This window comes from Chenopodium quinoa, unplaced genomic scaffold, assembly GCF_001683475.1.
Source record: "Chenopodium quinoa cultivar QQ74 unplaced genomic scaffold, ASM168347v1, whole genome shotgun sequence".
NCBI lineage: Eukaryota > Viridiplantae > Streptophyta > Magnoliopsida > Caryophyllales > Amaranthaceae > Chenopodium > Chenopodium quinoa.
This window is the reverse complement of record NW_018743373.1, coordinates 787,420-810,192: the sequence shown is the minus strand read 5'-3', so window position 1 is coordinate 810,192 and position 22,773 is coordinate 787,420. Positions and strand designations below refer to the sequence as shown.

Below are 22,773 nucleotides of genomic sequence, written 5' to 3'. Positions count from 1 at the left end.
TTTTTAAATGTTTTCATTTTTTGTAAAATGTTCAATTTTTTTTTATACTAAATGTCTAAATGTTAAAAATATGAACGTAGTGTACCTATTTATGAAGCAATGATGCTGCTAGGGGTGCTAATTGAGCAGAGCAACTCACAAGCAAATTAAACTCAACTCGGTCAGCTCGGTCAAAACTCGACTTGTATTGGCTCGTACTCGCTCAAATCAGCTCGAAGCTCGATAAGTGTACAAGAAATTCATTATTTTTCTATTCTTCTATCTCTAAAAATAAGTATTTACCTTGACACTTAATAAATTAAAATTAATAAACTTGAGGAAAAATTTATGTAAAGAGAAAAAATATAATCAACAAATGTTTGAATTTAAAGAGACCTAAACATCTAAACGAACAGCTCGTGATCGACTCGATACTTAATGAGAACGAGTTGAGCACCCCTAGGCCCCCTAGGTGCACATAATAATTACTCCCTTCGTGTTTTAATAAGTGTTACAACTTGACCGGGATATAATTTTAGGCAGTTTAATTAACTTAAATAAAATAAGAGGTAAGTGGGATAGTTGAAGTATTAAAAAAGTATGTAAGAAAGATAGTAGGGTTAATAGTTTATCGAAAAATAATGAATGTGAGAGAAATAATAAAATAAAAAGTAGTAGTAGGTTTGGGTGAGGAGCACGAAAGAAGAGAGATATAATATTAAAATGTAGTTTTTTTTTACCAAAACAAAGAAAGTGTGCCACTTGTTAAAACACGACCAAATTTGATAAGCGTAATACTTATCAAAACACGGAGGGAGTATTGACCAAACTAACAAAAATGTTTGTTTTTTGACAAACCAAAAATGGTAATGGACACCAAATAGCCTCATTCCTTTAGTCAGCCCACCAAATTTTGCCGAGGCCCCAATTTTAAATCTAAGACAGCCCAGTACCAAAACTACTAATTTCCAACAAAAAAAAAAAAGTTTTTAAAAAAGAAAACCCTAGTGAGGGTAAAATGGGAAACAAAAATAATTAAACAAGAAGCAGAAAAGCTGGACAGCAACTCACCTATATATTCCCTTAAACCCTTCCGCCTCTTTCAAATTCCTCCAAAACGCTCATTTCTCTCTCCTCTTTAATCCCTAAACCCCTATTTTTCATCTTCGATCTTCCGCCATGTCTATGCAATTTTGGGGTATGTTTAATCAAACTCTTCATTTTTTTGTTTGATTTCTTAATTTTCTGGATTTTTTTGTTGTTTTGGTGTCAATTTTTTTTTGATTTTGTGTTCGACATCTTTTCGCGGAGTTTTCATTTTTGATTTTTGTTTATTATTGCTGGAGTTTTATTTGATTGTATGATATTAGCTGTTTTGATTTATGGATTTGTGTTGTTTGAGATTATTTGTGTGTTGATTTTAGGTTTTGGTGTTTTTGATTCAGTTTTCTGTAGTTTTGAAATTCGTGAATATATTCGCTGTTTGTTTGTTGATGATATATGAATTTTCATTTGATTTTATGTTGGTGTTGATATATAATGTGAAATTTCATGATAATTAGTACTGAAATGTAGCGTAAACTGTGTAAAATAAATTTGCTTAAGTTTTGAAGTTTGAAATGAACCATAACATACAATGTTAGAGTATAATTCTAAAATATAATTAAATCAGAAAAAATTTGAATGTTGAAATGTTGTTTTTGCCGTCACCTATTTAGCTAATCGTTTTAGGTAGTTCATAGTCTCAATTAGATTGAATAGCTCTTATTGCCGAAACCGGTTGTAACTAGGTCATTTTTACCCCATTTTTAGGGGTATGTAGAACTTCTGTTTTCACCTGTTCTGTCATTTCTGTTTGTTTGGAGTGTTCTTTTGTGAAAATGAGAATGTATGCCATTTTATGCTTAATGTTACAATGAATGTGTGCGCGGCATTTCCTTGGCATGAGCGCCAGTCTATTGCGGCGACAGTAGCTCTTCTAGTGCTAATTCATTTTGCGCATTTGTTATTGTATAGGTGTTGAGGTTAAGTCCAAGGTGCCTAGCAAGGTGGAACTCGAATTTGGCAATGTCATTCATCTATCTCAGGTACTTGAATTGGTACCTAGAATTATTGGCTTTGATTGAATGCTGGAGTTTATAGTAGGCTTACTTTGGTTTTTCTGTTTTGTTAGGCTACTCTAAGTGACGTGAAGAAGGATAACGAGCCTGTAGTACTTCGTGTCAAGGTAGATGGCAAGGATCATGTTCTTGGAATTCTAAGCCAGTCCACCCCTCAATTGTCCTTCGACTTGGTGTTTGACTCTGAGTTTGAGATCTCGCACAACTTCAAGAATGGAAGCGTTCACTTCTTGGGATACCAGACTGAGATGCCAATGAGATATCCTTGCTAAATAATTTTTAGCTTTAATTTGTTTCATTGGTCTTATATTGAACATTGCAATTGAAAGTGATTGATGCTCTAAAATTTTAACATATATTAGATGTGCAGAATTAGTTTCTTTGGGTTGTGCAAATAATGTTAGTAGCTCATACCTGACCTGTTGAATGTGTTGTTCAGGTTTTTTTGGTTTATGTTATTCAATTGCGTATAAGAATTTATTTACATATTGACTTGTATTATCTGGCTTCCTTGACTTTGTTTCTTCTTGTGCCACTGATGATGAAATGATGTCTGATGACGATGATGAATCAGATGAAGAGGTTCCAATTTTGCAGCAAGAAAATGGTAGATATTTTTTAGGACAAAGTATTCGAGTTTTGTGTTCATTTGATGCATGGCCTGATGTTATTCTTTCTCAGGAGTAGCCGCTGCTGCAGCTCCTAAGGCAAAGGCCGCTGCTAAGCCTGTCAAAAACGCTCCTGTTGAAGAAGACAGCGATGAAGATGATAGTGATGATGATGACTCTAGTGATGAGGTACCAACTCATAGTCTTACATAGTATTAAGATATGTTAACTGTTGCACACAAGCTAATCTTTCGTTTGTTATGATTGTGGTATATATGTTGACTTGGAGAATTGCTATTACAGGACATGCCAACACCTTTCAGCAGTGAACTTGGTAGTGACAGCGATGATGATGAAGAGGATGATGACGATGATGATGAGTCAGATGAGGAAGACACACCAGCAAAGGCACCTGCAAAGGTGGGCATTTGTTTTCCTACCTATATAAATATATAATATAGTTCTATCAAGTTAGCATTATTGATCTTATGTATTTGTGTTTTAGGCTGCATCTGGCAAGAAAAGGCCTAATGCTGATGCTAAGACACCCGAGTCTAAGAAGGCTAAGCTAGTCACTCCCCAGAAAACAGGTTAGCTTTCAATGTCCAGTTTGCAGATCTTCCTTTTATATACAGTTGCGCATGTTGTATCTTGCTTTGACTGACAATTCCTATGTGATCATCTGCCAGATGGAAAGAAGGGTGCTGCTCATACAGCAACCCCCCACCCGTCGAAGAAAGGTGGCAAGACTCCTGGTGACAAGTCAGCTTCCAAGTCCGCTGGCTCAGTATCGTGCGATTCTTGCAAGAAGTAAGTCTATTCTTGGATTTGTTTACATCTAATTTATAAACTTGAAATGTCTCTGGTTTGAAGCTGACATGTTGTATCAATGTTTTGCAGGACCTTTAACTCAGACGTCGCTCTGCAATCTCACAACAAGGCCAAGCATTCTGCTAAGTAGAGTGTTGAAATTCATCATTTAAATGGGTTTTTGTATGAATGATTAGTGAAAAGAAGAGGGGAAGGAGCTTAGTCTCAAATTTTGATGTCTTTTTTTTTGTTTTTTGGGTCTTCAATTGTTTGTGGGTGGGATGATGTGACTATCTGTCGGAGGATGTTATCTAGATCAGAGTAGAACTTTCAATATTATGTTATTCCTGCAAAATATTTGCTATATCAATGATTAAGTCGAAATTTTATGAGTACTTGTGTTGTGTCGCGCTTGTTTCCACTGTAGTATTATGTCCGTCTGCTTATGGTGTTGCTCATTACCTCCCCCCTCTGAATTGGGGATGTTTTGTTTTCGTCTGTGTTTTGACCATTCAGTATTGCAATCTGGGGTTAACTGTATGATTGAAAAATTGTTCAGATATATAGCATGATTCATATTAAATAAAAAAAAGGAATGATTTTCGGCAAGCAAGACCCACTTTCAGACATTAAGCAAACAGTAAAATGTCAACCCATATGCTGAGTCGTAAAAGAATAAAGTTCACAACCCCTCTTCAGATGAAACAACAAGAAACAAGCTTCAGTAATTCCTTTTGAAGGCTTTAAACTGGTGGTCCAAACTCCTTCGAAGGATTGCCAAAAAAAGTTAACCCATGCGCAGGCTAACACATCTGTTTTGGGGCATTTTTAACTAGTGCTGATTATATCCTACTTTCTATGTCTTTTTTTACTTGACCTGTTTCTTTTATCACGCTTACCAATGCAAAACTTTAGCGATCAATAAATTTAATTCTTCATAAGTAAAAATTATAAAAGTTGTATATTACGATAATACTTATTGAGACGAATTAAAGAAGATATCATATGAATATATTTTTCCTTACCTATCATTCACAAAAGACGGTCAAAGGAGAGGTGGTGAATAGTTTAAAAGTCAAAGCGGGTCAAGTAAAAAAGAACAAGGGTTTAACTTGGAATTCGTTAATCACTTGCTGCCTAAAAGCTATTTCGTAAAATTAGCTTATTCCCCAGTTGAACATTGAATTCAGATACATAATACATAAAATCTTTTTTTTTTTTTTTTTTTTTTTTGAAACATAATACATAAAATCTTAAGTCAAGAAAACTTAGCAAGTCCTAGATTTAATTTCCAGTAATATCACAATCACTACTTTTAATGGCCAAACAAACTTAAATGACATAGAAAAATTTCAACATAGAAAAATTTCAACAAACAGTAACTCCTCCAGTAAGATGGCATTCCTATTGACAAGAAGCAATAAGAAAATTGTTTACTAAATAACACGCTTGGCTCAATTGACATTATGTCTGTCCAGTACAAGCAAGCATCCAATACTAGTATCCTACAGAATTAAATTAGTAAGATTGGCAGTCCTAAACCTCCTGCTAAACCGTTGGTCTCAACTACAAAACGCTACAAAGTTTAATATCCAACTAAAGCTTAAGATCAAATGAAAAAGAAACAGAATTACATAATTCTTTCAAAACCCTTTAAACCCGAAACACCTCTTTCCAAGAACCAGCAACCAGCAACCTGCAACCTGCAACCTACAACCTGCAAACGCAACCCTCCAATATTTCCAAAAATAGATCACCTGTACACAAAATTCCACCATAAGCTCTGGTTAAAAAGATGCTTGTTCCTGAAGCAGGAAAAACTGCACCTGCAAAACTCATTTAAACGTAAGATCTTGACCGAGGATATATTATTGAGGAGGATAAAACCTAAAAAACAACCATGTGAGAAACTTTGCTGTCACTAGTCTCACTACTCTGGAAGTGCTGTGGCTTATTCCTGACTGTATCAAATAAGGGTTTTTCTTTTTAAAAACCAGACTAAACAGAATTATGACCATGGACCATTATAAGACAACAAAATCATGCAGCAAAAAGCATTATAGAGCATTAAGTAACAATGACGAGTTTTTCAATCTAAAATATTTTGTAACTTAATGACACAGCAGGATGTCAAACAATGATTTAACCAATGCATAAGTTACAATGAAAGATGACTACTAGGAGATATTGGACAGCAAGGTTAAGCCTGCACATTCTACCACAGAAAGAACATACACAAAGAAAGATGCAAACATAAAATTTTAAGATAAGTTTGATTAGAGGGCAAGATAAAAAGTTAAAAATGGACACAATGGGAATTTTTGCAAAAAAATCTTTTGATAGAGAAGAGAATGGTATGATACTAAACATGAAATTAGGAAGATGAATCTGAATCAGAGTTCTGTCTATATAATTTTGCCTTTAAAAGAAGTCACAGAACAAACAATTAATATGCATGCAACACTAGACAAAATTAACAGCTCCGTCAGAATAAAAATATGATGAATTAAAGATTGAAAAAGGAAACTTAGAGAAGAAAACATTTTGAACACAACATGCATCATGCAATATGAAAGAAGTTTGTTTATAAAAAGGAGAAACACATCACATTCCATATTGGAAAATGGGCTGTAAGAAAAATTTAATTAAACTTTTGGACTAAGCCATTGTGAGTAATCTTCAACTAGCCACACCATGAATAAATAAATAGTAAGAAACGAACCATGTCCAAGTTAATCAATATCCCTCCTGATGAGTTTGTTGTACTTGCTGCTGGAATCCATAGTTTTCTTCACCATTACATGCACCTTCATTGTAATAGACATCATTACTGTTGCCAGCATCAGTCTGCATCTTAGCAGCCTCTTCCTTTTCCCTATTCCATTGCTCAATTTTTGCTCGCCTCTCTTCACTACCTTCCCTGCTAGGGCTTCTTCTGTCCCTCTTACTAGCAGGACTTCTGCTTCTTCCCCGCCTGTGATCAGGGCTAGTGCTTCTATGCCTCCTGCTTCTACTTTCATAATAGCTATCCCTATCATCATGTCTTTTGCTGCTATGACTACGCCCATGGTGTCGGTCATCATAGTCATAGCTTCTGCGTCTGTATGGACTTCTACTACGGCTTCTGCTTCTGCTATGTCTTCTTCTATACCTCCCAAACAATTGGCGCCTCAACTCCCTGACCATACACATTCAAAAATTAACACAGGCTCCAGCAATACATACAGCTGAAAGAATATCAACAAGACACCATTGAACTTACCTGCTGATCCTCTTCAGATGCATAAAGTTACAATATCCACCTCGATTGCAATTATTTTCTTCATATTGCCTGCAAGTTGCTTCGCGAAAATCTGTGACCGGAGAGAAGTCTACAATAATAAGACGACCTACAAAGCACATTGCAGATCAACTGCATTGATATCATATGATTCATTATCCATATAAAACCCAGAAAAGGCTTCCAAAGCTAGATTATAACAAGGCTTAAAAGTAAAAATAGTATAATACCAGCATAGAATCTCCCAGTTAAATTACGATGTGCATTAGCAGCTTCTTCTTCTTCCCTGTACTGAACATAAACATTGCCCACCTGACAAAGACAAAGGTTGGATGAAACAGCACAACTAAGATTTTGGCTGCACACTTCAAAATTATGGCTAGACGAAATGTAAATGTGATAAACATACTTACCATATGGTCAGCCAGATTGTCACAGATATTTAGAGACTCAATTTCTCCATATTTGTTTAATTCCTCAAATAGATCTTCATAAAAATCCTAGAAGTTCAAACCAAACTAAAAATAATCAGGGCCAAGAGACAAAATGTTATCCAACTTAATTATTTGCTTGTAGAAGAATTACAAGTGCTAAATTCCAGTCCAAAGTATCTATCACATTAAACTTGGACACTATAAAACAATATGATTCTTGAATAATTCAATTTAGAATACCCATTAAAGTATCTATACTATCAAGATACTGAGTTATTGACTACCTAAAAAAGTTGCTAGTAAACAATAAGGTACATAACACACAAGCATTCAACTAATGAACTAACATTATGTCCTCGAAAATATACTACATTTCCTTTTTCCTTATGGTCATCCTCTAGGTACAAAATTCCAGTAGTCTTAGCAGCAATGTAACTACAGCAACTGAACAAGAACCCAATCACAATTTCCCCTCAATCCCCGAAAAACAACAATCTTGATAGTTACCAACGCCAAGTAAGTTTCTTGAATTACAATATTAAAACCTCCACAATCCTTTTATACAAGCCATCAAGCACACAACATAACAGGTTATCGGCTTATCGCTAAGAAATCAGCTCACCAAAACTTTAATTTATCATAATTTCCCAAAAGAAAACCCAACATTACAAATAAATACAATCAATTAACTAATCCGCAAGCAAAATTAGACTGCTTTCACGATCTTATTTATTTTCTAACACGAAACAGAACCGATTAATCAATCAATAATAAATAGTGAGAACAACCACAAAAATTTGAGGAAATTTTATAACTTGATATTAACACAATCAATCAATCAACTGTAAAACTTAAGGAAACTTGTAATTTTTAATAAACACAGGCGAAAACAATCGATTATCAGCTGCAAAACTTTAATAAACGCATGATTTTAGATTAACACGAAGCGAAGTAGCATAACAAATCAATAAATCAAATGCAAAACTTTCACAATTCACAAATTTAGATTGATACAAACCGAAAATAATCAAATAATCAACTGCGAAAATTTTGAAATCAATCAAGCTGCAAACTTTAAATCCAAAATTAACACGTAATTTAAGATTTACACAAACCAAAAACAATCAATCAAAAAAAAAAAAAATCAAACTAAAAAATTACCTCAAAATGTTCCTGAATTTTGCGAGGATCAATAGGATTACCCTGAGAATCAACACCAGGAGTAATCATATCAGGACGTTGATACATATTAGACAACAAAAGCGTAGGACTAATACTAGGCTTAGTATGAAGCCTTGAACATCGATCGCCATGTCTGCATGCTCCGATCTTAAAGTAGAAAGGACAATTAACTCTATCTTTCTCAGTACCAAAAATGGAGGCCAAGTTTTTCGCCATTGTTGAGAATTGAGATTGATCTAGGGTTTGTTGTCGTTCTTCTTGGTTTTTTGTCACTGTTTGTGTAGAAGATTGAAGAACATGAAATTGGGGATTTAATAAGGTGTATGGTTTCTGGATAGTTCTATGATTCGGTTTTTTTTGTTTTTAATGGTTTATTGTGAAAAAGTAAACATATTAGCTAGTTTGCCCGAGTGGTTAAGGGGGCAGACTTAAGATCTGCTGCACATAAGTGAGCGTGGGGTTCGAAATCCACAGCTAGCATCTAGGTTTTTAATAGTTGCAACACATTTTTTTTGTTAGAAAACTAAAAACGAAAATCAATGCCTAACCTCTGTAATTTTGTTTTTTTTTAAAAAAAAAAATACAAAAATTCTTTTTAAGAAAAAATACAAAAATTTATTTATTTGGGTAGTAAGGAAATTGTTGACATAAAATCTACTTACTCCGTTTTTTAATAGTTGCAACACACATATATTTTTGTTAGAAAACTAAAAACGAAAAACAATGCCTAACCTCTTTATTTTTTTGTTTTTTTTTAAAAAAAAAATACAAAAATTTATTTATTTGGGTAGTAAGGAAATTGTTGACATAAAATCTACTTTCTCCGCTTTTTAATAGTTGCAACACACACTTTTTAAGAATTATGGGGTTCACATGATATAATACATTTTAAAATGAGGTGAGTGGATATTAGGAGTGTAATTAAGTGGACCATGTGCTTTAAATAAGGGAAATAGTACATATTTTCTCTAAAATAACTTTCCATTATAGTGTGTTGCAAATATTGTGATATTTCCATTATTTTAGGGAAGTATTGCAAGTATAAAAAGCGGAGAAAGTATTTTTTTAAAAAAGAGTAATATTTAATATAAAATATTAAATATAATAAGTTAAAATAAAATATATATTATATAAATAATATAAAAAATATCATTTGATATAAAATATATTATAAAAACAATATAATAGTGAATATGGACTAAATATTCCCCAAGATACTTCGGTGGCCGGCGTACCATTTAGCACATATAATTCAAAAGGTGGTTCTATAGATAGCAAATAGTTGACAAAGTTGTATTACTTCGCACATACCGTTAATATTTAGGATTATTTTAAGCAAAATTTTCAAAAATAATGGTTTCTACATATTTTTAATTCTCTTCATTACGATATATACTACTTTTGCAGCTCTGCTTTCCATCTCCTTATAAAATTCTTCCTTTCTTATAATCCTCCTCCATCCTATCATAAGACTTCGATATCTTGACAGTACAATGAGCCAAGGGGCTATGCAGAACCACAATATGCAACAAGATCCCAATAACCGGATAAGGATTCTCATTGCATGGTGGATGACTTGTGAATAGCATCGATCACTTTAAGTTAAGATGCGCTCAAAACCCTAGAATGTGATTGAGATTGAGAGAACTAAAATATGTTTAGGTGAAAACATAAATGTAATACCCCAAAATTTCCTTGCTAGTATAAACTTTTAAATTTATTATTTTAAAAAATATATATTAATTATTTAATATTTTCGGGTTTAAAAAAAAAACTGAAAATTGACAATTTTCAGAAACTGATTTTGGAATAACTTTCGAAAACTGATTTTGTAAAAAAAAAAATATATTGACTTTGGATAATTTACAAAAAACTGATTTTGCATACTGGAAAAAAAAGTTGGCAAAAGTGGATAAAGGCTGATAACAAAATTAGTTAAAATTTTGATCCTATCCCATGAACTTTCTAGACTCTCAAGATTGATTTATAAATATATGTTTCATCTTTCTAATACTATCATTACGATTTCAAAAAAAAAAAAAAACAGTTTCGAAGCCGAAATACCGACTTTGGAAAGCAACTCGTCACTTTCCTCATTGTTGGGTTTGATAATTGATCATTACTATCTACTTTATTTAATTACTTACTGATCTTCTCCTTGGTCCACTTAATTAGACTTTGTGGTGGATGTTCTGGCTCTTGGGTTCGAAAGTTTGGTAGGTGATTATGATGATGATGATGATATATAATATCTCACGTTTGACTCATCAATTAGTTCATCTAGTTGTCTATTTTTGGGGTGATTAGACTATGGGTGGTGACAAATCAATTTTACGCTCAATTTTTTTATTTTTTTTTTCGTTAGTCGTACAATTATCTAATTTAGGCTATTTATTTGTTTAATTGTAGACGAAGGCCGTATAGGTGATTACTCGGGGAACTACTAACCTTTATCCACGCGTCCTAGAGGTAATTTTCAATGTCCATCATCTTTAGAATCCCGTTAGGAAATTATTTTGAAATATTATGTGTCAAATACGTGCTTATGTAATTATATGTGATGAGTGTGTTATCGTATTATGGAATTATATATTATATATGAGTTTTCTATTTGTGTACTAGTATATGTAATTTCGAAAAAAAAAATATGATTATTTGTTATCGTATGAGTTTTTTTTTTAAATATAATCTTGGGTATTGGATGATTGATTATACGTGATTGATGGTCTATATGTCATGTAGGATGACTATGGTCTAATAATATTGAAACTGAAGCGTTGTTACTTGAAATTAAAATTGATTTGTGCAATACTTGTGTACAGTGTAGTTGGATGATATAATCTAATAAAATGTACAGTGAATTTTAATTTGAGAAGGGAAATGAAACCCGAAAGGGTGAAGAACAGGTTGCCCACTAGTAGTGATGGTTGCTACTAGTTGGTTTAATTTATTGTATATTGCTGTTAGTCTTCCTCCTAATCACTGTGTATTAGTGAGGGGTGTGCACACTAGGGACATTATGTTTTATTTTATGGCCAAATGGGGTGATGCGCGACCCTCTGTAAAGTAGGTGGTGACAGGGACTAGTCCCGGCTTACTGGCGTTTTCTTTCCCTTTCTTAAATAAGTAATAATATGTTATGTGACTATTTGAACTTGGTTGAGTATTAAAATATTTATGAGACTATATTATGTATAAACTGTTTTAAACTAAAATTTATTTATTTTATGGGATGGAGTTGGAATTACTTAGTTTATCTGATTTTTGGGAGTCTTCTCTCTTTTCTTGTTTCTGATTTATTTTGCAGGTTGGTAGAAAGGGTACTCGGTTACGTGTGAGGAGACGTTAGAATAATCACGTAGCTAAGACAATTTAGTATATCCCCGAATTTAATTATTTCCTCTCAGTTATTGGTTTCAAATAATTGCAGTTTTTGATATAATGACTATTTTATTTTGCCACAACTTAGACCACTTAGTTATTTTAAATATTATGTTATTTTTGCTTTGCATTTATTTTCTACGGAAAATAAGTGTGGCAGTAACACTTTCAAAGTTCGATGGTTGGGTTTTTAAAAGTTAAAGGTTACACTTATTGTTTTTAAAGACTCGAATTTTGGGGGTGTTACAAATTGGTATGCAGAGCCCAGGTTTTTCAAAATTTAGGGACTAAAACGAATTAAATTAAAGACTTAGGTTTAAAATTTGTATATAAGTTTAAAATTGATTTAAGCTTAGGAAAGCCGTGAGTGTGGGAATCACGATAAGGGATTTATGTGTTTTATAGTACTTTTATTTAATACTTATTATGTGATTATTTACTTTCTTTTATTAGATGGTACGAGTACTTAAAACCGCAAGAAAGTCGAGTGCTAGGAAGAGTACACATTTATTACCTGATTCTCCTTACGGGATTCGTATGAATTATAATGAAAATATTTGACATTACGTGTACCGCTTAAATCTCTGCATTGAGCACTTTCATTACAATATACTTTGGGGCCAATCTGATTATCTCACTCCAGAGAGGCGATCTCAAATCCTTCTACACACGTTAATTGGGAAGGGACCCTATGCTCAACTTACAAAGAAGTATGTTGACTTATACATTAATGGTAAACCGAATGATAAGTATTATTATGATGAACAATGGATCCCTACTGTGGACTACCTTGAGAAGGCAATGATGGAAGCCAAGCGAGACTTTGACTATAACCTGGATGACGAGGAGGAGGATGAGCCCCAGGAAAGTGAAGCTCGTGAGAGTCAAGGGGAAAATAGTAATTGAGTTATCCATTTATTTTTTTAAAGCTACGTTTAGTTTATTTGGTTAAAATTTTTATATATTAGTGTAGAAACCCATTTGTGTCTCCCCAAAACCAAACCCAGTGATGAGTACCTTTCACGTTAAATCATAATCGAATGAAACGAAAGTGTGGAAAGGTCTAGTGTTGCGGAAAGTTTTATTTCTTTTCTTTTCTCTTCTTCCTTATTTTGAAAACTTTATTTTAAGAAAACAGCCAATCCATTTTGGTTGGTCCATGATATGGGTCCAATAGTGGTGTAGTTGGATGGGGCTTGCAAAGACCTTTCCAACGATATATTATAAGCCCAATTCCGATGAATATTGAGGAAGTTATGGCCAATTTACTAAACTGGGCCCGGTTTGAGCTTTATGTACGGCCCAATGATCTAGGAGAGGGCCTAATATGATTTATCATTCCTAATGTAATTAGGAATGGTTTTAGTCTTCTAGAACATTCTAGAAGGTTCTTTTCATTCCTAATTCAATTAGGATTCTTCAGAGTTTTAATCAAGATCAAATAGCATTTTCGACTGAATTTATATTATTTTATCTTCCAGTGCGAGAAATTTATCAGAATTTCGAAAACGCGTTAAAAGTCGGTTTGGCGTCCAACCCCAGGCCTTGGCGCCTGGAATCAGGATTGGCGCCAGACGCCAGCCATTGGCGCCTGGCGCTAGCCACTGGTCCTGGCGCCAATGAGCCAGGGCTGACGCCAAGGTGGTTTTGTGGTCTTCAGACTCTGTTTTGATAAATTATCTTTTTTAGATGATTTTCTCTATAAATATCATATCAAAAACTCCGTTTTGATTCACGAATTCTCCTTATTCTTAAGTCATCATCATCTACATCTATCATTCACCAATTCTCTTTATTCTTAAGTCTTCATCAACTCTCAATCATTCATCAAATTCTTTGAATTCATTCATCTCTTTTCATCAACGCAACTTTCATTAACATTCATTCTTTCTTTTTTTTAAACTTTGCTTTTTAATACAAAATTCCGCATTCACAAGATCTTGAAACACCTAGCCATATTCGAAGTTGCCTTCGCCCTAGACGTGAAAGGTTTTAATTTCTGAGGGTTTGGTCCTGAATCTCTCTTTCAATTATTTAATTTAATTATTTTGATTATTATTTTTCCTTGAAGTTACTAACGTGTGCATTTTGTTATTAGAAAGAGGTACGAGGCATCCAAGTAAGTAATTTAATGGTTTAATTGATATTATGATGTAGAAATCATGCTTAGATTGTTATTTTGATTCCTAGTATCATGTGTAGGGTAACTTTAATATCAAGTATGATTAAAAGTATGATGCTTCCTATATTCTTCCTAATTTTAATTCATGTTAGTATCATGTTAGGGCTAAAGATTTGATTTTTATTGTTTAGTGACATGCTAGGGTTTGTTATTAATCTTGTTAGTATCACGCCTAGGATCTTGCTATGCTTTAACATGATTATGATTATCATTGATTATGATTGATATTATTCTTATTAGTGATGTTATTTATTATGTTGCTTGATATGTATTATTTTATATTGTTATTGCTTGATCACACCTTTTTATGCATGTTTAAAGGGAATTGGTACTTGCAATCACGCTTAATAAGATAATTAATAATCTTGTTAGGTTAATTTTGATTATAATTTCAAGTGATCGCCAATAATAGTTTATTTGTGCATTAAATTCAACCAACATAGATTAAACAGGTTTAGGGTTAATCCTATTGATTGTATGTTAGTCAGAAAGCGCACATGAATACGATCAGAATAAAGTAGAGGCCTATTATTAGGGCAGGTTCAATCTCTTTTAGGTTGGATTTGTACCATCATCCCCGAACCCTTATTTGGTTCATGACCTTATGGAGTTGACGATCTCTTGGATCGTTAAGGGGTGTAACCTTCACCTCGTGAACGGTTTACAATTTCCTTAAAAACTTGTTGGCGACTCTTTTGCTCTATCTTCTTCCCTTTTGGACGCCACCGTACTTTAGTGTATGATCACAGTGGGGTTCAAGCTAGTGGGATTATTAAAGGCTTGAAACTATTCCCTACAATTAGTTTTACAAATAAAAGCTAGTTTCTTATGACTAGGAACTATAGTTTTGGTTTATTTGTAACTAGTAGTTTATTGAGCTATTTAGTACTAGTATTTCAAAGACAATTTTCATTCTCTTCTGGTTTTGCAATAAAATAATTTTGATTAATATATTTATACCTTGATATTTTATGATTATTAATCAAAATCAATTCATTTTTTTTCTATCTATTGTATTTATATAGGACAAAGCTCTTATTTTCTTATGCTTACTTTAGTCAAGACTAGTAATGACTTGGTCGGGTGATAGTGAAATCACAAAGCAATGCGCGAATTTATAGTCTAATGCTAAGTTGATGCATTATTTGGTTTGGAATTTGGCTGACTCTTTGAATGTTATTGAGATTTAATAAATCGCTTAATTCTTCTCTCTATATGTGCTGATGTGTTACATGGAAGCATGTCGTGGTTGATTATTTAATTGCAATTCACACGATCTAAATAAGTCATGTCAAAATGTGTATGGTGGTAACACCAGTGTTGAAATTGTGCAGACTGTGTATGCAAAATTACCACGTTTACACCAGGTCTCGTTGGAGAAGAATTGCGCAAATGGCTGAGACTCCTGAACAACTTGCTGCTAGGTTAAGAGCTCTTGAGCAAATGAACCAGAACCTTGGAATGTTGTTGCAAAACCAGCTGAATAACAACAACAACCACAACAATAATGACAACGACCCTCAAGCCGCTATGGCTAAGAAACTTGCTGCATTGAAACCTCCGCTATTTATGGGGAAGGAAGATCCCATGTTGGTTGAGAACTGGGTACGTGACTTCGACAAGATTTTCACTGCTGCTGGTACCCCTGATGCTCAGAAGGTGGATCAAGCCACATTCTATTTACGTGAGGCTGCTGATATTTGGTGGGAAAATGAAGGAGCCACCATAAGAGCTCAACATAATTTTAACTGGGATGCTTTTAAAACAGCAATTAGGGACTGTTTCTTTCCTGAGCATATCAAAAGGCATAAATACAGTGAGTTTAGTAGGTTTAACCAAACAGCTGGTATGAGTGTGCAGGAGTATGCTCAGAAATTTAATGAGTACGCAAGGTTTTGTCCTAATGTAGTGCCTGATGAGAGATCCAAGGCTCAGAAGTTTGAAGATGGACTGACTTTTAGGATCCAAAAGAAGGTGATCGGGGCTGGTACTGCTGCTACTTATAAAGAGGCCTATGATAGAGCTTGTAATATTGAAAGGATTTTGAAACGTGAACAAGAGGTCAAGGATAGGCATAAGAGGAAAGGAAATGGTGAGAGTTCATCGAACCCTCAAGGTTATGACAAGAGACCGTGCCTAGGGGGTAATAGCAATGGGAATGGTGGAAATGGTCAGCAGGGAGGCCATAACAACAATCAAAGAAATAATCACCGTGGCCAGGGGCAACAGAATCAGCAAGGATCTCGCAACCAACCATGCCGTAAATGTGACAAGAGCCATCCAGGACGCAACTGCAATGGAGATTTGCTTACTTGCTTTGAATGTGGGGAGGTTGGTCACAAGAAATTTGAGTGCCCAAAGAAGCAGAATGGCAATAATCAAGCTCAGAATGGGCAAGGTAACAACAATGGCAAGAAGGGAGGTGGTTACGGGAGGAACTCAAACTACAACAACCGCTTCAACAACAACAATTCTCAGGGCCAAAATGGCAATGCTCAAGGAGGGAATGGCCAAAGCAACAACAATGGTGGAGGAAGCAACCAAAATGGCAATGGTAGGACCAGTAATGGAAGAATCTATGTCATGAACCAGAGCGAGATTGACTCTAATGCCGACGTTGTGACGGGTACTTTTCTCGTGAACTCAAAACCTGCTTATTTACTTTTTAATTCTAGGGCATCTCATTCTTTTGTAGCCACTTCTTTCGTGAATAAACATGCTTTAAAACCTTCATCTTTGTGTCAAACCAACATAACAATTCCTTCAGGGGAGGTAGTTCCTTGTAGATCCTTATACCAAGACATGCCAGTTAACATTGCTAGAACTGAGTTGCTTGCAAACCTTATTTAGTTTGACTTAACTGACTTTGATGTGATATTGGGGATGGATTTGCTTAGTAAATATAAGGCTAGAATTGAGTGTCATACCCAAAAGGTGTCTCTTAGGGGGCCAAGAGGGAATAGAATCTCTTACCAGGGGGTTGTGTCAAAACCAGGGATCAGTATTGTGTCAGCCATGACTTTTAATTCTTATATCCGAAAGGGATACCCTATTTATTTATGCCATGTGCAAGATGTGAGTGTAGAAGAGAAATCCATAGAGAACATTCCAGTGGTGAGAGAATTCCAAGATGTGTTTCCAGATGAAATTCCAGGGATGCCGCCGGTTAGGGAGATGGATTTCAAGATAGACTTAGTGCCCGGGACTGGAGCTATTTCTAAAGCACCATATAGAATGGCACCAGCAGAGATGAAAGAGTTGAAGGTACAGTTGGAGGAGTTGCTGGAGAAGGGTTATATAAGGCCAAGTGTGTCACCTTGGGGAGCACCGGTTTTGTTTGTGAGTAAGAAGGACGGATCCTTAAGGTTGTGTATTGACTACCGAGAGTTGAATAATGTCACTATAAAGAACAAATATCCATTGCCTAGGATCGAGGACTTGTTTGATCAGCTTAAAGGTGCTGGGATATTCTCAAAAATTGACTTGAGGACAAGATACCACCAGTTGAGGATTGCTGAGGAAGATATACCAAAGACAACATTTCGCACAAGATACGAACATTATGAGTTCACTGTTATGCCTTTTGGACTCACTAATGCGCCGTCAGCTTTTATGGATCTCATGAATAGAACTTTTCAGCCATATTTAGATAAATTTGTGGTGGTGTTCATAGATGATATTTTGGTGTACTCGAGGGATAGAGAAGAGCACGAAGAACATCTAAGAAAAGTGTTGGAGATTCTTAGAGAGAAGAAGTTATATGCCAAATTTTCAAAATGTGAATTTTGGCTAGAGAAGGTAGAATTTCTAGGCCATGTGATCTCAAAGGAAGGAGTTGCGGTGGACCCATCTAAGCTTCGAGCAGTTTCTGATTGGCCAAGACCCAAAAGTGTGACCGAAGTGAGAAGTTTCTTAGGGCTTGCTGGATACTATAGGAGATTTGTACAAGACTTTTCGAGGATAGCTCAACCCTTAACAAATTTGATGAAGAAAACTACTAAGTTTCAGTGGGATGAGAGGTGTGAGCAATCTTTTCAAGAATTGAAGCGAAGACTCACCTCAGCACCAGTCTTAACCTTACCATCAGGGACTGAGGGGTTTGAAATCTATAGTGACGCATCTAAGAATGGCTTTGGGTGTGTACTTATGCAACATGGGAAGGTTGTAGCTTATGCATCAAGGCAACTCAAGCAACATGAACAGAATTACCCTACTCATGATTTGGAGCTAGGAGCTGTAGTGTTTGCTCTCAAGATCTGGAGACACTACTTGTATGGGGTGAGATGTAAGGTGTATACGGACCATAAGAGTCTTAAATACATATTCACACAGACTCATTTGAACATGAGGCAAAGGAGATGGCTTGAGGTGCTAACCGATTACAACCCAGACATTCTGTATCACGAAGGAAAGGCGAACAAGGTAGCTGATGCTTTGAGTAGGAAGACAAGTCATACAGTGAACTTGATGATTTTAGCCAAGGAACTTTGTGAAGAATTTAGGAAGTTGAACTTGGAGGTTGTAGAGTATGACCAAGTGAACGCTCAGTTGAATGCAATGTCAGTCAAACCTACCATATATGATGAGATTCGAGAGAAGCAAATGCTAGATGAGTGGTTGACCAAGGTGAAGAAGATGAAAGAAGAAGGAGCGGCAACTGAGTTTGATGTTGATGATAGTGGAACAGTGAAATACAAAGGGAGATGGGGTATTCCTAAAAATGAAGATCTCAAAAGGAAGATTTTAGAAGAATCTCACAACACCCCGTACTCTGTACACCCAGGAGGTGATAAGCTCTATAAGGATCTTAAGAAACATTTTCGGTGGCCAAACATGAAGCGTGAAGTAGCCGAGTTTGTGACAAGGTGCTTTACATGTCAGAAAGTGAAGATACAACATATGAGACCTGGAGGAAAGCTGCAATCGTTAGATGTGCCAGGATGGAAGTGGGAGTCTATCTCTATGGATTTTGTGATGGGATTACCACTTACAAGGGCAGCAAAGAATGCTATTTGGGTCATAGTTGATCGTTTAACGAAAACAACAAGATTCATAGCAATAAAGGATACTTGGAATGTGAATCAGTTGGTAGCTGCCTATGTGAAAGAAATTGTGAGGCTACATGGAGTTTCTAAAGATATTATTTCAGACAGAGATCCAAGATTTTTATCAAAGTTCTGGGAAATGTTTCAGCAAGCATTTGGCACTATCCTGAATTTTAGCACAACGTTTCACCCTGCTACAGATGGACAGACAAAGAGAAAAATTCAGACCTTGGAGGACATGTTGAGAGCTTGTGTGATGGACTTTGGTGGAGCATGGGACGAAAGATTACCTATGATCGAATTTTCATACAATAATAGCATCATGCGAGTATAGGAATGGCGCCTTATGAAGCGTTGTATGAGAGAAAATGTAGGAGTCCCTTGTGTTGGAGTGATATCAGTGAGTCTTTGACTTTGGGGCCAAAAATGATTGAAGAAACAACGAAGCAAGTTAGGCTTATCCAGGCAAACATGAAGGCAGCTCAGGATCGACAAAAGTCATATGCAGACTAGAATAGGAGAATAGTGGAATTTGAAGTTGGGGAAAAGGCTTTACTTAAGGTTTCACCTACCAAGGGAGTCATGCGGTTTGGTAGAAAAGGGAAGTTGAGTCCTAGATACATTGGCCCGTATGAAGTATTGAAGAGAGTTGGAGAGGTAGCATATCAACTAGCCTTACCCATGGAGTTAGCCAACGTTCACAATGTTTTTCATGTTTCCCAACTCCGAAAATATGTTCATGACCCTACCCATGTTATCCAACTCGAGTCTATTGAGCTAGATGAGACCTTAACTTTCGAAGAACGCCCTGTGAAAATTCTCGACACCAAAATGAGAAGTACCCGAAATAAGGCGGTAAAGTTAGTTAAATTCCTATGGTCTAATCAGAATTCTGAAGAAGCAACTTGGGAAGCCGAGAATGACATGAAAAAGCGTACCCGGAACTTTTTGAGCAGGTATGCTAAGTTTCGAGGTCAAAACTCTTAAAGGGGGGTAGAATGTAATACTAACTTACCTTTGGTCATAGTGTGAGCCTTATTTAAGAGCTTACTTTAAGGTTCGAGGACGAACTTTCGTTTTAAGGGGGAGTAGATGTAATACCCCAAAATTTCCTTGCTAGTATAAACTTTTAAATTTATTATTTTAAAATATATATTAATTATTTAATATTTTCGGGTTTAAAAAAAAAACTGAAAATTGACAATTTTCAGAAACTGATTTTGGGATATTTTTCGAAAACTGATTTTGTGAAAAAAAAAATTCACTTTGGATAATTTACAAAAAACTGATTTTGCATACTGGAAAAAAAAGTTGGCAAAGGTGGATAAAGGCTGATAACAAAATCAGTTAAAATTTTGATCCTATCCCATGAACTTTCTAGACTAAATATATGTTTCATCTTTCTAATACTATCATTACGATTTCAAAAAATAAAAAAATTTCGAAGCCGAAATACCGACTTTGGAGAGCAACTCGTCACTTTCCTCATTGTTGGGTTTGATAATTGATCATTACTATCTACTTTATTTAATTACTTACTGATCTTCTCCTTGGTCCACTTAATTAGACTTTGTGGTGGATGTTCTGGCTCTTGGGTTCGAAAGTTTGGTAGGTGATTATGATGATGATGATGATGATATATAATATCTCACGTTTGACTCATCAATTAGTTCATCTAGTTGTCTATTTTTGGGGTGATTAGACTATGGGTAGTGACAAATCAATTTTACGCTCAATTCTTTTTTTTTTTTTTCCGTTAGTCGTACAATTATCTAATTTAGGCTCATTATTTGTTTAATTGTAGACGAAGGTCGTATAGGTGATTACTCGGGGAACTACTAACCTTTATCCACGCGTCCTAGAGGTAATTTTCAATGTCCATCATCTTTAGAATCCCGTTAGGAAATTATTTTGAAATATTATGTGTCAAATACGTGCTTATGTAATTATATGTGATGAGTGTATTATCGTATGTTATTATGGAATCATATATTATATATGAGTTTTCTATTTTGTGTACTAGTATATGTAATTTCGAAAAAAAAAATATGATTATTTGTTATCGTATGAGTTTTTTTTTAAAAAATACAATCTTGGGTATTGGATGATTGATTATACGTGATTGATGGTCTACATGTCATGTAGGATGACTATGGTCTAATAATACTGAAATTGAAGTGTTGTTACTTGAAATTAAATTGATTTGTGCAATACTTGTGTACAGTGTAATTGGATGATATAATCTAATAAAATGTACAGTGAATTTTAATTTGAGAAGGGAAATGAAACCCGAAAGGGTGAAGAACAGGTTGCCCACTAATAGTGATGGTTGCTACTAGTTGGTTTAATTAATTGTATATTGCTGTTAGTCTTCCTCCTAATCACTGGATATTAGTGAGGGGTGTGCACACTAGGGACATTATGTTTTATTTTATGGCCAATTGGGGTGACGCGCGACCCTCTATAAAGTAGGTGGTGACAGGGACTAGTCCCGGCTTACTGGCGTTCTCTTTCCCTTTCTTAAATAAAGTAATAATATGTTATGTGACTATTTGAACTTGGTTGAGTATTAAAATATTTATGAGACTATATTATGTATAAACTGTTTTAAACTAAAATTTATTTATTTTATGGGATGGAGTTGGAATTACTCAGTTTATCTGATTTTTGGGAGTCTTCTCTCTTTTCTTGTTTCTGATTTATTTTGCAGGTTGGTAGAAAGGGTACTCGGTTACGTGTGAGGAGACGTTAGAATAATCACGTAGCTAAGACAATTTAGTTTATCCCCGAATTTAATTATTTCCTCTCAGTTATTGGTTTCAAATAATTGCAGTTTTTGATGTAATGACTATTTTATTTTGCCACAACTTAGACCACTTAGTTATTTTAAATATTATGTTATTTTTGCTTTGCATTTATTTTCTACGGAAAATAAGTGTAGCAGTAACACTTCCAGAGTTCGATGGTTGGGTTTTTAAAAGTTAAAGGTTACACTTATTGTTTTTAAAGACTCGAATTTTGGGGGTGTTACAAAATGTTAAAAGTTAGGGTCTTATGGAAGGAAAAGGTGTGTAGTAGTATTATTGTTAAGTGTTAACAAGAGTATGCATTCTCTTCTTGAACTATAAAATCAGGAAAATCGGAAGATTCAACAACTAATGAATTGTTTGTTGAATCAAGCAAAGATTGTGCTTGCTCTAAAAAAAGCTAAGCGGTCGATATACTCGAGATTCTTTAGATTTATATTACAAACTAAAACTAAATATAAAGCAATACCTGTTTTGTATCATAGTAGCACCATAGTTTTTGTTACTTGCTAAAAACACAAAAAGAAAAAAAAATTCTACATTATTTTTATTCTCTTCATTATGATACTTCCTACTTCTGCTTCTCCACCCCCATTTCTTTTGAATCTTCCACCTCCCCTTCTTATAATCCTCTTCCCCCATCATCAGACTTTGCTATCTTAGCGCTACTATGCAATGCCCCGACCCAAGGGGCTATGCAGAGTCACAACATGCAATAAAGTCCCAACAACTAACCGAACAAGCTAGGATTATCTTTGCATGATGGATGAAATGTAGATAGCACTGGTCACTCTAAGTTAAGATGCACCTCATAATCTTACAATGCAAGTGCATTACAGGTAGTATGATACTCGTAGTATTTATACAAATTGTTACAATTTTAATTATTATTTATACTCGGATTATTTCTTCTAAATAGTACAAATTGTTACAATTTTATAACTT

The 22,773-nt window shown here is 34.9% G+C and overlaps 2 protein-coding genes across 3 annotated transcripts; one reads left to right on the top strand and one right to left on the bottom strand.

Moving 5' to 3' along the window:
* Positions 1 to 1,024: 1,024 nt before the first annotated feature.
* Positions 1,025 to 3,912, top strand: LOC110738109 (histone deacetylase HDT1-like). Its single transcript, XM_021918477.1, has 9 exons — positions 1,025 to 1,177; positions 1,996 to 2,066; positions 2,153 to 2,358; positions 2,636 to 2,706; positions 2,781 to 2,896; positions 3,011 to 3,127; positions 3,213 to 3,297; positions 3,397 to 3,517; positions 3,608 to 3,912. The coding sequence occupies exons 1-9, from the start codon at positions 1,159 to 1,161 to the stop codon at positions 3,666 to 3,668; spliced, it is 867 nt and encodes a 288-aa protein (XP_021774169.1). The 5' UTR covers positions 1,025 to 1,158; the 3' UTR covers positions 3,669 to 3,912.
* An 814-nt stretch (positions 3,913 to 4,726) lies between these two features.
* Positions 4,727 to 8,853, bottom strand: LOC110738107 (splicing factor U2af small subunit B-like). Of its 2 annotated transcripts, none has more exons than XM_021918476.1 (6): positions 8,393 to 8,853; positions 7,211 to 7,297; positions 7,028 to 7,109; positions 6,780 to 6,870; positions 6,240 to 6,695; positions 4,727 to 5,274 (listed from the first exon to the last, which is right to left on the bottom strand). In XM_021918476.1, the coding sequence occupies exons 1-5, from the start codon at positions 8,627 to 8,629 to the stop codon at positions 6,254 to 6,256; spliced, it is 939 nt and encodes a 312-aa protein (XP_021774168.1). In that variant the 5' UTR covers positions 8,630 to 8,853; the 3' UTR covers positions 4,727 to 5,274; positions 6,240 to 6,253. The 2 variants fall into 2 exon arrangements, with proteins under 2 accessions (XP_021774168.1, XP_021774167.1); XM_021918475.1 differs by having other exon boundaries at positions 4,855 to 5,274; positions 6,780 to 6,906; positions 8,393 to 8,848.
* Between the last annotated feature and the right edge of the window lie 13,920 nt (positions 8,854 to 22,773).